The following is an 18,189-nucleotide window of genomic DNA, read 5'->3' on the forward strand; positions in this document are numbered from 1 at the left end:
AATTGAACCTTAAAAAGTTTGGGCTTTCCCTATTAGGGTAAGCACCAGGTTCACTTTAATATCCCATCCCTTCCCAGCATATACGTACCTCTTCTTTTCCCCCACCATTTTGTTTAGTGCCTGGAAGTGGTAGGGAAAGGCAGCCATGTAAAATATAGTACATTCTTCTTTTTTGTTTGTACTAATAAAAAGCGGGGGTGTATTAAACAAAACAGTAATGTTAATATAATTTTATTGAATGTACCCCTGATGCTGACAGAGATATGTGTTCAAAACAGACTACAAAAACTTAATGTGAGTATATCACCGGGACCAGATGGATTATACCCGAGGCCTCAAAAAAATGTAGTTATAATTTTTAAGGACACTTTACTGACATACGCAAATGTGGACTATCAATATTCAAAAAAGGGTTGAGATACTGTATATTCCAGGAAACTACAGATCAGTCAGCCTAATATCAATACCTTTAACATTTTTTAAAGCAATGAGCAGGCATTTAGAGGAAGTCCTGTGAATATAATTTACCTAGACTTTGCTAAAGCATTTGATACTTAAGTTTTGAATTAATGTCTATTTACATCAATTAAGTTGTATGTACATGAATAGAGAACTGGTGAAAGGAGCGTGTCCAGAGAGTAAGTATAAATGGCTCTTTTCTGAATGGTCTAGAGTTGTGGGCAATATGCCTTAAGGCTCTGTCCTAGGACTATTTCTGTTTTACTTGTTCATGAATGATATAGAGGTTGAAATAGATAGTTCAATTCCAGTGTTAACATAATTATACCAAGCTAAGCAGGGCAATCACTTTGCCTCAGGATGTAGCAACCTTTCAAGAAGACCTTGATAAAATAAAAAAAGGGACAGCTACATGATGGATGAGGTTTAATGTTGAAACATGGAAAGTAATGCAATTGGGAGGTAAATATATGCATGCAAGATATTAATTATGGGGAGAAACTCTGGGAGGAATAAAGGATGAAAAAAGAACTGGGGGGGGCAGGAGGCGGAGCCTAGCAGAGCAGACATGCATTGTTAGAGCTCCGCACCGCTGAGGAGAGAAGAGAAGGACAAAGCGGAGCCTGCAGGCTCAAAAGGTATCCATTTGAACCTTTTTGCCCCAGGGAACAAACTGTGAAAGTTTGGGCAGGAAATATGGTACTGGGAGGAAACCGTGGCAGAAATAAAAATCACCTCACAAAGAGCTCACAGGCACTCACTGCAGCTGAAGCAGCTCCAGTCACCTCACAATATACAGCATCAGGGCGCTCTCACAGACAGAAAATGTCACAGCAAGACTCTCCATTTGAGTCAGATACAGAACAAATCCTCTCACAAACTTCTCCACAAGCCTCCTCAGCATCCCCAGTAATATTATTACAATTTGAAAAGATGCTTCATAAGGCTTTAAAACAAACCTCAGACCAAATAACAAAAAGCCTAACCAAAGAAATAAGAGAGCTGGGAAACCGCACCGCAGCCTTAGAAACAAAAATGGATGAAATTGAAATTACAACCCAAGAAAATATAACAGAATTGGAACAATTAAAAAAAGAGAATTTAATACTTCAAACTAAACTCGAAGATTACGAAAATAGAGCCAGACGTTCAAACTTGCGCATAAGGGGAATACCTGAAACTGTGACAGACCTGCAATCTACTATTACTGCTCTATTACAAGAACTAAAGCCAGATATCCCTATTGAACGTTTAGAACTGGACAGAGTACACAGAGCCCTCACAGCCAAAAAGAAAGATGGACCCCCACGTGATATAATCACAAAATTTAATTATTACAGAACGAAAGAACAAATACTAATTGCTGCAAGAGAAAAAAAGGAACTTAATTTTCAAGGACACAATTATCAAATTTTTGCTGACCTATCCCAACTTACTATTACTAAAAGACGATCCATGAAACCCCAACTAATGGAACTGCAACGCCACAACATTATGTATCAATGGGGCTTCCCCTTTTCAGTCAGATTTAACTACCAAGGTACAATTTACAGAAGCAGATCAGCAGATGAACTACAACAAACCCTTTTAAAATTAAATCTGACAGAACCCACAAGCAGCAACACTCCCACACGCAGAAGAATGGCATCATCTTCACCTTCAGGCAGCACCCAGAAAATTTCAGAACAAAATGGGAATCATCATTCTCACAAAAGAGGCCGTTATGCCACATCATCCATGGACCAAGAAGATTCAATGGACTGACATCCTAATTCCTGATATCTCTTCATTTATTATACTAAGAGATGGTTCTCTATAAAAAACCTGTATTTATAACTGAATGTAACTGCATTCTGATAGTCACACACTGTGTGGGATCATGTTACATTCCAGTTATATTTCTTATTACTTCTGATTCATATAGCCTTAGAATATATAAGTGAAATAAGGAAATTCTTGTTCAGTTATATATTATCAGGTAATAACAATAGATTTATTACTTTTTAGGACAAATATGTTCAATAATCCAGAAGTAATGGAAGCTTTTTCTTTCTTTTTTTAAAACAAATATATTATTAGCTAACTAGTTCCTAGAATTATGTTTTTGTTTATTCTAATCTGAAGCAATACAACTTCAATTTTATGAGTTAACATATCTAAACAGTTACATATGAATAAAATATGTAATTGTTTATTCTAAAAGGGTTAAAATCCCAAAATAATTCAAACTATCTTCATCAATACCAAAGTTATTAACAGTACCTTTCTAACTGAATTATTTAGCCTAGGGCAAGACTAACCATATACAACCACCCTGGAATAAATAATTTCAACAAAAACTATATTCTGCACTCCAATTAATGAAACATCATTTTGATGTCTTTTGACATAGCACTTCTCTCCTGTAAGCGGAAGATCCGTGTACCCCCATTAGCCCTCCTCATTCTCCCAACCATATTATGTGGGAGTGTGACGAAGGCACTTATTCCCCTGAGAGAGATATTTATTCTCTTTCACGGGTAAATTGTGATTACTTGCAAAAAATAATTTATACAATGTATCATCTAATCTCATATGTTTTTTATTTACTCTTTACTCCAGAATTCACTGGTTTCTTTTCTATCTATTCATCTCTTCAGTCCACACAGGTTGATCTGCGCAGTCAGCTCTGCATAACAAAAAGTAAGTCAAAACTATTTGATCTATTGCCATGGCACCACTGAATATACTTTCCCTGAATGTTCAGGGAATAAATGTCCCTCAAAAAAGGACCAAAGCCTTCCGTACTTTCCATAACAAAAAGGCTCACATAGTATGCCTCCAAGAAACACACTTCACCAAAGATTCTACTCCAAAATATATTTCTCCTTTTTATCAACAAATTTACACGGCTTCTGCCTGTACCAAGCAAAGGGGAACTCTAATTGCATTTCACCGATCCACACCATTCACCTTATCATCAGAAATTAAAGACCCAGAAGGTAGATACCTGATACTCATGGGTTATATAATGGATACAGCAATCACGGTGATTTCCTACTACGCTCCTAACAAACAACCTACACCATTCCTCTCACATATATTACAAGTGATTAATACACACAAAATAGGAACAGTGACAATGTGTGGGGATTCGAACCAGGTCCTCCTCCCATTTCTAGATAAATCACCTTTTACACCATCCAAAATAACCTCTAGATTACCTTTTTCTCAACTTCTTTCCAAATACAATCTGGTAGATTCGTGGAGAGAAAGTAACCCAATGAAAAAGAAATTCACTTATTTCTCGCACCCTCATCAAACCTTCACCAGAATAGATCATATTTTTCTAACAATAGGAATGATACCAGAAATTATTGCATCAGATATAATTCCGATTCCGTGGTCTGACCATAATGCAGTATACACTACTATAGCCTCAGCCATACCAAAAGCGCATGACCCAACGTGGTACTTACCGGACATAATGCTCAAACACCCACTACATCAGATGGCCATTGAACAAGCTTTAAAGGAATACATATCAATTAATAATACAACAGACATCTCCCCAATAACACTGTGGGAAGCTCATAAGCCTGTCTTGCGTGGTACAATACAAAGACAAATGGCACTATTTAAACGGGAACGCAAAAATCTAGCAAAAAAACTAGAACTCAATTTTAATGCAGCCTACATATCATTTCAAGATAATCCATCTCAGAGTACAAAATCTCATCTGGAAAAATCTAGATTGGAATACGATCTATTTCTCACTGAGTCAGTTGATAAATCCCTCAAACGCTCCAAACACAATTTCTACATGAATACAAACAAACCAGGTACATATTTGGCTCGGGCATTAAATTCAACTAACAAATCTTTCAAACCAATACGTTTGAAATTATCAAAAAATGTTTACACTTGTAATCCAGTTAAAATAGTCCATAAATTTCACTCACATCTCGCAACTTTATACAAGACAAACAATGAATTTAATCCTACAGAGGCTGAATCCTTCTTCTCAAAAATAACCTTACCTGAGTTATCTCAGAATCAAAAAAGCAGTTTGGATGAGCCTATAACTATAGATGAAGTTGCTAACGCCATAAAAGACCTAAAACTTAACAAAAGACCAGGCCCAGACGGCTACTCGGCTTTATACTATAAAACATTCTCAGAAATACTCTCTCCCATTCTCACTGAAACTTTTAACAAACTTCTAGATGGACATTCTTTTCGGCAAGAAACACTAATGGCAATTGTTTGTATGATCCCAAAACCCCTTTCTGATGATACTTCCTGTGTGAATTATCGGCCTATCTCTCTGTTAAACCTCGATATTAAATTATTAGCAAAAATAATAGCAAAACGCCTCAATAACATTATAGGAAAATTAATACATAGAGATCAAGTAGGCTTCATGCCAAATAGACAGGCAGGCGATAATATACGCAGGGCAGTGTTATTGGCACATATTGCTAAAAAACGGAAAATCCCTTTATGTTTTCTATCTCTCGATATTAAGAGGGCATTTGACACAGTATCCTGGCAATATATGCAATATTCATTACAAAAATGGGGTTTTGGACCCCACTTTTTAACCACTTAAGGACCGCCTAACGCCGATTTACGTCGGCAAAGCGGCACGGGCAGGCAAAATCACGTACATGTACGTGATTTGCCTTCCGCGGGTGGGGGGTCCGATCGGACCCCCCCCCGGTGCCCGAGGCGGTCCCGTTCTGTTCCCCGGCGATCCGAGATGAGGGGGAGGCCATCCGTTCGTGGCCCCCCCCCTCGCGATCGCCGCCGGCCAATGGGAACATTCCTTTGCTGCTGTATGCTAAACAGCAGCAAAGGAAATGATGTCATCTCCCCTCGGCTCGGTATTCCGTTCCAGCACCGAGGGGAGAAGACATCAATGTAAGTGCACAACACACTACACACACAGTAGAACATGCCAGGCACACAAAACACCCCGATCCCCCCCCCGATCGCCCCCCGATCCCCCCCCAATCACCCCCCCCCCCTGTCACAAACTGACACCAGCAGGTTTTTTTTTTTTTTTTCTGATTACTGCATAGTGTCAGTTTGTGACAGTTACAGTGTTGGGACAGTTAGTATTACCCCCCTTTAGGTCTAGGATACCCCCCTAACCCCCCCTAATAAAGTTTTAACCCCTTGATCACCCCCTGTCACCAGTGTTGCTAAGCGATCATTTTTCTGATCGCTGTATTAGTGTCACTGGTGACGCTAGTTAGTGAGGTAAATATTTAGGTTCGCCGTCAGCGTTTTATAGTGTCAGGGACCCCCATATACTATCTAATAAATGTTTTAACCCCTTGATTGCCCCCTAGTTAACCCCTTCACCACTGATCACCGTATAAACGTTACGGTTGACGCTGGTTAGTTCGTTTATTTTTTATAGTGTCAGGGCACCCGCCGTTTATTACCGAATAAAGGTTTAGCCCCCTGATCGCCCGGCGGTGATATGCGTCGCCCCAGGCAGCGTCAGATTAGCGCCAGTACCGCTAACACCCACGCACGCAGCATACGCCTCCCTTAGTGGTATAGTATCTGTACGGATCAATATATGATCCGATCAGATCTATACTAGCGTCCCCAGCAGTTTAGGGTTCCCAAAAACGCAGTGTTAGCGGGATCAGCCCAGATACCCGCTAGCACCTGCGTTTTGCCCCTCCGCCCGGCCCACCCAAGTGCAGTATCGATCGATCGCTGTCACTTACAAAACACTAAACGCATAACTGCAGCGTTCGCAGAGTCAGGCCTGATCCCTGCGATCGCTAACAGTTTTTTTGGTAGCGTTTTGGTGAACTGGCAAGCACCAGCCCCAGGCAGCGTCAGGTTAGCGCCAGTACCGCTAACACCCACGCATGCAGCATACACCTCCCTTAGTGGTATAGTATCTGAACGGATCAATATCTGATCCGATCAGATCTATACTAGCGTCCCCAGCAGTTTAGGGTTCCCAAAAACGCAGTGTTAGCGGGATCAGCCCAGATACCTGCTAGCACTTGCGTTTTGCCCCTCCGCCCGGCCCAGCCCAGCCCACCCAAGTGCAGTATCGATCGATCACTGACACTTACAAAACACTAAACGCATAACTGCAGCGTTTGCAGAGTCAGGCCTTGATCCCTGCGATCGCTAACAGTTTTTTTGGTAGCGTTTTGGTGAACTGGCAAGCACCAGCCCCAGGCAGCGTCAGGTTAGCGCCAGTACCGCTAACACCCACGCATGCAGCATACACCTCCCTTAGTGGTATAGTATCTGAACGGATCAATATCTGATCCGATCAGATCTATACTAGCGTCCCCAGCAGTTTAGGGTTCCCAAAAACGCAGTGTTAGCGGGATCAGCCCAGATACCTGCTAGCACCTGCGTTTTGCCCCTCCGCCCGGCCCAGCCCAGCCCACCCAAGTGCAGTATCGATCGATCACTGACACTTACAAAACACTAAACGCATAACTGCAGCGTTTGCAGAGTCAGGCCTTGATCCCTGCGATCACTAACAGTTTTTTTGGTAGCGTTTTGGTGAACTGGCAAGCACCAGCGGCCTAGTACACCCCGGTCGTAGTCAAACCAGCACTGCAGCAACACTTGGTGACGTGGCGAGTCCCATAAGTGCAGTTCAAGCTGGTGAGGTGACAAGCACAAGTAGTGTCCCGCTGCCACCAAAAAGACAAACACAGGCCCGTCGTGCCCATAGTGCCCTTCCTGCTGCATTCGCCAATCCTAATTGGGAACACACCGCTTCTGCAGCGCCCGTACTTCCCCCATTCACATCCCCAACCAAATGCAGTCGGCTGCATGAGAGGCATTTTCTTTATGTCCTCCCGAGTACCCCTACCCAACGAACCCCCAAAAAAGATGTTGTGTCTGCAGGAAGCGCGGATATAGGCGTGACACCCGCTATTATTGTCCCTCCTGTCCTGACAATCCTGGTCTTTGCATTGGTGAATGTTTTGAACGCTACCATGCACTAGTTGAGTATTAGCGTAGGGTACAGCATTGCACAGACTAGGCACACTTTCACAGGGTCTCCCAAGATGCCATCGCATTTTGTGAGACCCGAACCTGGAACCGGTTACAGTTACAAAAGTTAGTTACAAAAAAAGTGTCAAAAAAAAAATATATATATAAAATAAAAAAAAATAGTTGTCGTTTTATTGTTCTCTCTCTCTCTATTCTCTCTCTATTGTTCTGCTCTTTTTTACTGTATTCTATTCTGCAATGTTTTATTGTTATTATGTTTTATCATGTTTGCTTTTTCAGGTATGCAATTTTTTATACTTTACCGTTTACTGTGCTTTATTGTTAACCATTTTTTTGTCTTCAGGTACGCCATTCACGACTTTGAGTGGTTATACCAGAATGATGCCTGCAGATTTAGGTATCATCTTGGTATCATTCTTTTCAGCCAGCGGTCGGCTTTCATGTAAAAGCAATCCTAGCGGCTAATTAGCCTCTAGACTGCTTTTACAAGCCGTGGGAGGGAATGCCCCCCCCCCACCGTCTTCCGTGTTTTTCTCTGGCTCTCCTGTCTCAACAGGGAACCTGAGAATGCAGCCGGTGATTCAGCCAGCTGACCATAGAGCTGATCAGAGACCAGAGTGGCTCCAAACATCTCTATGGCCTAAGAAACCGGAAGCTACGAGCATTTTATGACTTAGATTTCGCCGGATGTAAATAGCGCCATTGGGAAATTGGGGAAGCATTTTATCACACCGATCTTGGTGTGGTCAGATGCTTTGAGGGCAGAGGAGAGATCTAGGGTCTAATAGACCCCAATTTTTTCAAAAAAGAGTACCTGTCACTACCTATTGCTATCATAGGGGATATTTACATTCCCCGAGATAACAATAAAAATGATTAAAAAAAAAATATGAAAGGAACAGTTTAAAAATAAGATAAAAAAAGCAGAAAAATAATAAAGAAAAAAAAAAAAAAAAAAAAAGCACCCCTGTCGCCCCCTGCTCTCGCGCTAAGGCGAACGCAATCGGCGGTCTGTCGTCAAACGTAAACAGCAATTGCACCATGCATGTGAGGTATCACCGCGAAGGTCAGATCGAGGGCAGTAATTTGTGCAGTAGACCTCCTCTGTAGATCTAAAGTGGTAACCTGTAAAGGCTTTTAAAGGCTTTTAAAAATGTATTTATTTTGTTGCCACTGCACGTTTGTGCGCAATTTTAAAGCATGTCATGTTTGGTATCCATGTACTCGGCCTAAGATCATCTTTTTTATTTCATCAAACATTTGGGCAATATAGTGTGTTTTAGTGCATTAAAATTTAAAAAAGTGTGTTTTTTCCCCAAAAAATGCGTTTGAAAAATCGTTGCGCAAATACTGTGTGAAAAAAAAAAATGAAACACCCACTATTTTAATCTGTAGGGCATTTGCTTTAAAAAAATATATAATGTTTGGGGGTTCAAAGTAATTTTTTTCCAAAAAAAAAAAACTTTTTCATGTAAACAATAAGTGTCAGAAAGGGCTTTGTCTTCAAGTGGTTAGAAGAGTGGGTGATGTGTGACATAAGCTTCTAAATGTTGTGCATAAAATGCCAGGACAGTTCAAAACCCCCCCAAATGACCCCATTTTGGAAAGTAGACACCCCAAGCTATTTGCTGAGAGGCATGTCGAGTCCATGGAATATTTTATATTGCGACACAAGTTGCGGGAAAGAGACACATTTTTTTTTTTTTTTTTTGCACAAAGTTGTCACTAAATGATATATTGCTCAAACATGCCATGGGAATATGTGAAATTACACCCCAAAATACATTCTGCTGCTTCTCCTGAGTACGGGGATACCACATGTGTGAGACTTTTTGGGAGCCTAGCCACGTACGGGACCCCGAAAACCAAGCACCGCCTTCTGGCTTTCTAAGGGCGTGAATTTTTGATTTCACTCTTCACTGCCTATCACAGTTTCGGAGGCCATGGAAAGCCCAGGTGGCACAAACCCCCCCCCCCCAAATGACCCCATTTTGGAAAGTAGACACCCCAAGCTATTTGCTGAGAGGTATAGTGAGTATTTTGCAGACCTCACTTTTTGTCACAAAGTTTTGAAAATTGAAAAAAGAAAAAAAAAATGTTTTTTCTTGTCTTTCTTCATTTTCAAAAACAAATGAGAGCTGCAAAATACTCACCATGCCTCTCAGCAAATAGCTTGGGGTGTCTACTTTCCAAAATGGGGTCATTTGGGGGGGTTTTGTGCCACCTGGGCATTCCATGGCCTCCGAAACTGTGATAGGCAGTGAAGAGTGAAATCAAAAATTTTCACCCTTAGAAATCCTGAAGGCGGTGATTGGATTTTGGGGCCCCGTACGCGGCTAGGCTCCCAAAAAGTCCCACACATGTGGTATCCCCATACTCAGGAGAAGCAGCTAAATGTATTTTGGGGTGCAATTCCACATAGGCCCATGGCCTGTGTGAGCAATATATCATTTAGTGACAACTTTTTGTAAATATTTTTTGTTTTTTTTTGTCATTATTCAATCACTTGGGACAAAAAAAATAAATATTCAATGGGTTCAACATGCCTCTCAGCAATTTCCTTGGGGTGTCTACTTTCCAAAATGGGGTCACTTGGGGGGGTTTTGTACTGCCCTGCCATTTTAGCACCTCAAGAAATGACATAGGCAGTTATAAACTAAAAGCTGTGTAAATTACAGAAAATGTACCCTAGTTTGTAGACGCTATAACTTTTGCGTAAACCAATAAATATACGCTTATTGACATTTTTTTTACCAAAGACATGTGGCCGAATACATTTTGGCCTAAATGTATGACTAAAATTTAGTTTATTGGATTTTTTTTATAACAAAAAGTAGAAAATATCATTTTTTTTCAAAATTTTCGGTCTTTTTCCGTTTATAGCGCAAAAAATAAAAACCGCAGAGGTGATCAAATACCATCAAAAGAAAGCTCTATTTGTGGGAAGAAAAGGACGCAAATTTCGTTTGGGTACAGCATTGCATGACCGCGCAATTAGCAGTTAAAGCGACGCAGTGCCAAATTGGAAAAAGACCTCTGGTCCTTAGGCAGCATAATGGTCCGGGGCTCAAGTGGTTAACATGGATCAAAGCATTATATAATAAACCCAAAGCCTATATAAAATATGCTGGATACAAATCTGAAGCCTTTAATATCGAAAGAGGTACCCGACAGGGTTGCCCATTATCTCCCTTATTATTTGCCCTTATACTCGAACCCATGGCCCAATACATCAGAACAAACCAAACTATAACTGGCATTGAAGTAGGAGGTATTACACACAAATTATGTATATTTGCAGACGATATATTACTTTTTCTATCATCACCACAGGTCTCTGGTCCTAACTTAATACCAGCTCTTGATGGATTTGCAGCCCTATCCGGCCTTATGATTAATCCTAAGAAATGCCTAGTGCTTAATATTTCACTCACAAACATGGAGTTGATCCCGGCTAGGGCTGCACTCCCATTCACATGGGCAGAAAAATCAATCCCATATCTTGGAATTCATTTAACAGCATCTCATTCTGACTTATTCTCAACCAATTATCCTCCTGTATTAAGACAGATCACAAATCTAATAAAACAATGGTCACAACTTCCTTTATCCTGGATAGGGAAGATTAATGCAATCAAAATGACTATTCTACCCAAATTGCTTTATCTATTCAGAGTCCTCCCTATTCCAATTCCTTCCTATTTTTTGAGAATAGTACAAAAAAGAGCAACTTCGTTTATATGGGGCTCTTCTAAACCACGTATACCTATACACACACTACATCTTCCCAAAAATAAAGGAGGCCTGGGATACCCTAATTTTACCAACTACTACAGAGCAGCACATTTGGCCAGTCTGTCCAAATACCATGCAAAACAGGAAATCCCATTATGGGTATTTATAGAGGCTTCAGAAAATGACCCTCTATTAATATCAAATTTATTATGGCTTGATCCTAAAGACCGCTTTAAAATTCATAATCCCATAACTAAACACTTCTTATCTCTCTGGGATAAACTAAAAACCAAATATCAGTTACAATCTCCACACAATCCTCTCCTTTCTTTTATCAGAAATCCGGCCTTTTATCCGGCATGGATCTACCCAAATTCTTTTAAAGCTTGGACAACATCAGGCATTCAGACACTAAATGACTTCATAGCATCTAAATCATTCCTTTCATTCCCATCGCTTAGAGAAAAATATGATCTACCAAACTCTGAGATATTTAGATATCTCCAAATCAAAAATTTCTATACACCATTCCTAAAGGGGGATACACCATTATCCCAATTATCCATTTTTGAATCAATCTGTACAAAAGATCCATTTGCTAAAGGTACAATTTCATCACTTTATAATCAATTATATGGAGTAGCAAATCTTAATAGACCCTCTTACGTTCAGGGGTGGGAGGAGGACCTGGGACGAACTTTAGAAAACACGGACTGGTCTAACATATGGCTCACATCTAAGTCATCTTCACCCAACATCTTAGCACTGGAGACAAATTATAAAGTCCTAACTCACTGGTACCTTGTACCCGCTAGAGTGGCAAAATATTCACCTAATACCTCAGCTCTTTGTTATTGAGGATGCCCAGAAATAGGCACATATTTACACATATGGTGGATGTGCCCAGTAATCCAAACCTTCTGGAAGGAAGTCTTCGTGATTGCATCTAAAATATTTTAAAAAATAATACAACCAGATCCATATTTAACTTTACTTAATCTAAAACCGGAATGGTTAACACTCTCTCAATTCAAACTTATGATCCAACTAATAACGGCTGCAAAACAAACAGTGGCCAAGGCATGGAAATCTCCTACATTGGTACTAGCAGAAACAATTCACAGAATGAATAATACAATGTCCCACGCTAAGATGGTAGCCATCGATCAAAATCAAATTCCAAAATTTGAAAAACTTTGGCATCCTTGGATAAAACAACAGTTCCTGTCAAACTTCAATGACTCTGTCCTGTTGCCATGGTAACAGATTAAATGACTTACGGAGACACCCATTCTAAGGCTTCAAAGAGAACTAAAAAGAATAATAAACTGACGTGCGGGACAACCTTGTGGACCATACCTCTACCTTTCAACCCTTTTTCTTCTTTCTCTTTCCTTTTCTCCACCTTACGATTAAAGCTCATTATCAGAATTTATTTGACCTATATACACTCTACTTGTAAACAATATGTATAGTAGGTATAAATCATTTAAATACCTACAAAAGTAACTAAGGAAATGATATATATCTTTAATTTAGGTTTACGTGAACCCAATGTTTAATATTTGAAATTTCATGATATTTACCTCTATAATCCCTACTGTAAAACAATGAGCTTACTTTATAGATCCTTGTAAACTTACTTTATGTATCTTTATAACATTGTATACTCAATAAACTTCTTTTGACAAGGAAAAAAGAACTGGGGGACCTTGCTGACCCCAGACTAAGCAATAGTCTGTAATTCTACCACTTTACCAAACACTGATTCAGCCTAATGAATATTCAGTTAACTTATGGTCACCAATCCTCAGGAATGCTGTCCTTGAACTGGAGAGGGTCCAGAGAAGATAAATCAAGAGGCTGTTAAGAAGGCATATAAAGGTCTCAGAAGAAGACACGTGGCCATGAGATTTGGTCAGATGAGAGCAGTTCAATCAATAAATATATAAATAAATAAATAAATACATAGATTAGAACCCTTCCACTGTTAGTGGTATCAGTAATGAGTGTGGATAAAGTTAGTTAAAAAATATTAGATAGGTTAAACTGGATTTAGTTTATTCAACCTTACTAACTATGTAGTTATGAAATAACCAGTACCTGTACTTCAGGATATGGAAAAGTATATGATTCCCTCTACTTGACAACACTGGGCCAATCAGACTTCTCCCCTGTTGGGCTACAGAACTCTGCCCTTCTTATCCCCATAGCATAGTGAGGGAATGGATGGGGGGGGGGGGGGTTATTAGACAAATAATTACCCTGGTAATTTTTGTTCTTTTAACTATTCATTATATTACTTTTAAATTTTCAGTTATTATGGTAAAAGATTTTCGCAATAAAAAGAGTGTTGTTATCTCACTGCAATCCTTGAAAATGTATGATTTTTTTGTTTTCATTAAAATGAATGAACCGTTTCTGTTTACCCATCAGTGGACCACTGAAGAGATGAGCTTACCTTTCCAATACACTGTGTATAATTTTCAAATGATCTGAATTTAGCCATTGTACTCCTCCTACAACCAGTACAGTCTGGTTGGTGTTCTTAAGGGGACGGGACCTAAAATCAAGAAAACATATCTTTTAAAATATTTATTTTAAAATGTTATATATACACTGAGCAAAATTATAAACACAACACTTTTGTGTTTGCCCCTATTTATCATGAAGTGAACTCAAAGATCTACGACTTTTTCTATGTACATAAAAGGCCTATTTCTCTCAAATATTGTTCACAAGTCTAAATCTGTGTTAGTGAGCCCAGATAATCCATCCACCTCACAGGTGTGGCATAACAAGATGCTGATTAGACAGCATGATTATTGCACAGGTGTGTCTTAGGCTGGCCACAATAAAAGGCCACTTTAAAATGTGTAGTTTTATCACACAGCACAATGCCACAGATGTCGCAGGTTTTGAGGGACCGTACAATTGGCATGCTGACTGCAGAGAATGTCCACCAGAGCTGTTGCCCTTGAATGTATAGTTACATGAACCATCCTCACCTAGCACGCCATACACCCACTTCTCCGTGACCAGGGTATGTTAAAAAAAAATAATAATAATACTAGATATAATAATAAAAGATATAAAAAGGGGGTATAGAGGAATATTTTTCTAGCTTAGACTTCACGTTCTTTATGTATTTATCCTGAGTGGTAGCTTTTGTATGCTTATGTTCCTTTTCTATAGTTAGTATTTCTACACATCTACAGGAGTCACAAAGTTTTCACACTTTGCGGTTTTCAGTCAATTTCAGGTAGGTATTATTTGTTTTCCTCATACCAGATTTTCATGAGTAGTTTTTTAATTTTCATTATTCAAACCTGACTCATCGGTAGATACGCATTGTTCTGAGTGGTAGCTTTTGTATATTTGTTTTCCTTTTCCATAGTAGTGGTTTCTACGTTTCACAGAGTTTAGTTTTATTTTTTTCCCAGTTGCAGTCCATTTCAGGTTGGTAGTTTTCTGTTTTCTCATACACGGCACATGACATGTCTTCACACGTTGGGTCTTACAGCATTACACCATTGCAGTTTTACCCATCACGTTTATGGGTACCAAGAGATTGAGGTGATCGTTTCTAATTGGCTTGTATGGTGGCAAGTCTCCTCCTGTTTCTCATGCAGCTTACGTTACTAACTTTCTTACGCAGACATGTTTCACTACTTACATCATTTGGTTGGGCACGGTTCAGGCTCCATAGGCTTGAGTTCACGATTGGGTTGCCTGCTTTGCTTCAGGGAAAGTCACGAAACGGACACGTTAGTCATTACTACATATACTTCTCTGCATTTGGGTTTCCATGTCAATTTTCTGTTGTCACATGTTTTGCATCACATCTTTACGATTGGGGCATGACGTCACCACTGCAGTATTACCTATCATGTCTATAGGTGTGTACGGATTGAGATGGCCATTTCTAATTTGCTTGTGTGATGGCAAGTCTCCTCATCTGTTTCTCGTACGATTTACCTTACGATCTTTTTTACGTTTGACGTTTTACTACTCATGTCAGTAGCCTGACATGTTTTCATGTTCAAAGGGCTGAGTTTACGTTTTAATTTGCCTGATACGCCTCAGGTAACTCGGCCTTGAAAAATTCACGAGACTGACACGTTTTCAGTCCCACACAAACGTTTTTCATCATTTCCCAGTCACTGTTGAAAAAAAAAAAGAGAGAGGGGGGTATCCGGTTAGTCAAAGGTGGCTCAGGGCTGTTTCAGGGCTCACCCAAAGTCGGCCTGTTCACTGAGACAGAACAAGACTGTTTGACTAAACTGCATTAACGTGCCTTTTTTACAGGCTTGTTTAGCCACCCATCCATCATCATTGTTGAGCAAATTTTTGGCAGAAGGTTTCACAGAGGGGTTCCACACTGGGTTTGTTTCTTTGCCACTAGGGACTTTTGAGTGTCAGAATCTGAGGTCATCTTCCACCGACGTAGAGGCAGTGGATTTGTTGCTTCAGTCTGAACTCAAGAAGGGCTTTGTCATCGGTCCTTTTCCAACACCGCTCTTCCAGGTTTGGAGGGTCCACCCCCTGGGTCTCGTCAAAGGGAAGTTTTCTACTACTATTACGGTTAATTTACGACTTGTCAGCCCCTCATTGTTCGCATGTACCTAGCCTTAACTCTTTGAGTCCATCAGAGGAGTTCTCACTTAAGTATGCGTCAGTGGATCAGGCGATACAACGTATCATCGGGATGGGTAAGGCCGCTTGGCTGTCCAATGCTGACATAGCGGACGCTTTTAAATTTCTTCCGATTCTGCCATCATTCTGGCAGTGGCATGGAGTTAAGTGGAAGGGGTTTTATTATTTTGCCACCAAACTTAGCTTTGGCTCTAAAAGTTGCCCTTGGCTATTTGATTCTTTCGCACAAGCACTCAGGTGGATCCTTACACATAGAGAAAATTGTCAGGAAGTTATCCACTATTTAGATGATTTTCTCCTCATTGAGAGTTGTAAATAGGCCCCCACCGACCTACAGAAACTGACGTCAGTTTTCTTGGCACTCGACATCCCACTGGCAGTTGAGAAGATGGAAGGTCAGTTACTAAACTTATGTTCCTGGGGATCACGCTTGATACTCAGTCCATGCAGGCTAGTCTTCCTACAGGCAAGTTAGTAAGGATCAGAGATCGTATACATGCATTTCCCAAGTCTGTACCAGGGTTGAGTTACAGTCTCTGCTGGGTATGCTGAATTTTGCGACGAGGATCATTCCCCAGGGGAGGGTTTTTAGTTCTAGGTTATTGGCATTCTTACCCTCAGTTCCTGACTCTGATTCTCATGTTAAACTAGATCCTTCAGCTCTATCGGATTTACACATGTGGGACGAGTTGCTCCAACATTGGAATGGTGTCACCATGTTTATCCCCGCAGAGTCAGGGTTTTCCCCTCAAGTCTTGCAGCGGCCACAAAAGGCTATGTGGCTATTTTTGACTCACACTGGCTGGCTATTCCAGGGTTTACAGAGACGTCAGCTTTGTTCGAAATCTACCCCATAGTTGCGGCAGCACAGGTGTGGGGGCATTTGTGGGTAGGTCAGACTATGTTTTTTTCCCACAGATAATCAGGCTACATCAGATAACCAGGCTACATCAGAAATTATCAACACAGGCAGATCTAGATCTTTACTTATCATGTGTTTTGTACATAGGCTTATTTGGCTGTCCCTCCAATTTAACTTCCACATACACTGCAGGTTCATCAGTGGTGTAGAGAATATAGCGGCAGATGCTCTGTCCCATTTTAACTACCCACTGTTTTTCTGGCAGATCCCAGACGCAGACACTTGCATCACGCCATCCCCACATTTTCTTCAACTAATGATGGACTAGATACCCATTGGGCTGACGAGGCAGCCTTGATTGACAAATCATTGTCTGTGAACAACAGGAAGGCTTATGTCACAGCCTGGAATGTTTTCCAGGCCTTCCAGTCACGGTATCCTAGGGTTGATGGCTACAGCATTCAGTATCCACTGGCTTTCACTGCCTTTTGCCACTCTCAACTGGCCCACAGCACCATCAGAACTTATCTGGTGGGTATACAGCACTTTTTGTCTTTACAGGACCCCAATAGGCCATCTATATTTTCAGCACACCCCATTAAGGCTATCCTTAAAGGGATTCAGAAGAGCAGCCCTCCTACTGTGGTTACCAGACTTTCCATCACGGGACACATATTTCGGGACATGTCCGATATACTGACCAGGTCTCCTTTTGGCTTGCTACCTAGCTTGGTGCTTAAGGCAGCCATGTGTCTGGCCTTTTATGGTTTCCTGAGGCCTGTGGAGTTTACATGTACTGGGACAGGGTCCCGTATACTTTTGGCCAATCAGCTAGTCAGGTACCCTGACCACTACCGATTGCGTCTGCACGCTTGCAAGACACAGCAAATGGGAGTTGGCACTAACATCAGATTCTTCAAGACCAGTAATGCTTGGTACCCAGTATTGGTCTTAGACCAGTTTGTGAGGGCAACAACGGACAAGTCCAGGGATAGTCCACTGTTGCCTTTCCCTAGTGCTTCCCTCTCTACAGCTCAGTTCATGCAACATTGCCGCACCCTACTGTTTAATTTGGGTTTGGACCCCAAAGCATATTCTGGTCATTCTTTCAGAATAGGAGCAGCTTCCACTGCTTCTCGCCAAGGGGTCCCTGTTCATGTGATTAAAAAATTAGGCAGGTGGAATTCATCATGCTTCTCCAGATACATGCAGGATCCACTGGTTGAGATGTCACAAGCTTTTGCTAATTTGACTGATTAAATGTTACATTTAGTCTTCAATAAATCTGTTGAAAGCTTCATCCTACTGTCCTTGTTTTTGTCCCCTTTTAGGCGTAATGACCATGGTACACCCCAGGTCAATTCTCAGTTTCCTTCCTCTTTTAAAACAATCCATTAGAAGACTCCGAGTACAAGTGTAAGGCTGACCGTAAAGCTGTGTTTGTAGGAGGAGTCAGGCTGGATAAAGCCTGCCCTCTGTTCTTC

General features: G+C 40.8%; 1 protein-coding gene across 2 annotated transcripts in view; it reads right to left on the minus strand.

Moving 5' to 3' along the window:
* Positions 1–18,189, minus strand: part of CPED1 (cadherin like and PC-esterase domain containing 1) — a 387,681-nt gene that overhangs the window by 37,385 nt on the left and 332,107 nt on the right. For both annotated transcript variants that reach the window (XM_073619808.1, XM_073619809.1), the window contains exon 19: positions 13,649–13,750. In XM_073619808.1, coding sequence (XP_073475909.1) covers positions 13,649–13,750 — 102 coding nt within the window. The remainder of the gene's footprint in view (positions 1–13,648; positions 13,751–18,189) is intronic.

The sequence above is a fragment of the Aquarana catesbeiana genome, linkage group LG03 (assembly GCF_042186555.1).
Source record: "Aquarana catesbeiana isolate 2022-GZ linkage group LG03, ASM4218655v1, whole genome shotgun sequence".
NCBI classification, from domain to species: Eukaryota; Metazoa; Chordata; class Amphibia; order Anura; family Ranidae; genus Aquarana; species Aquarana catesbeiana.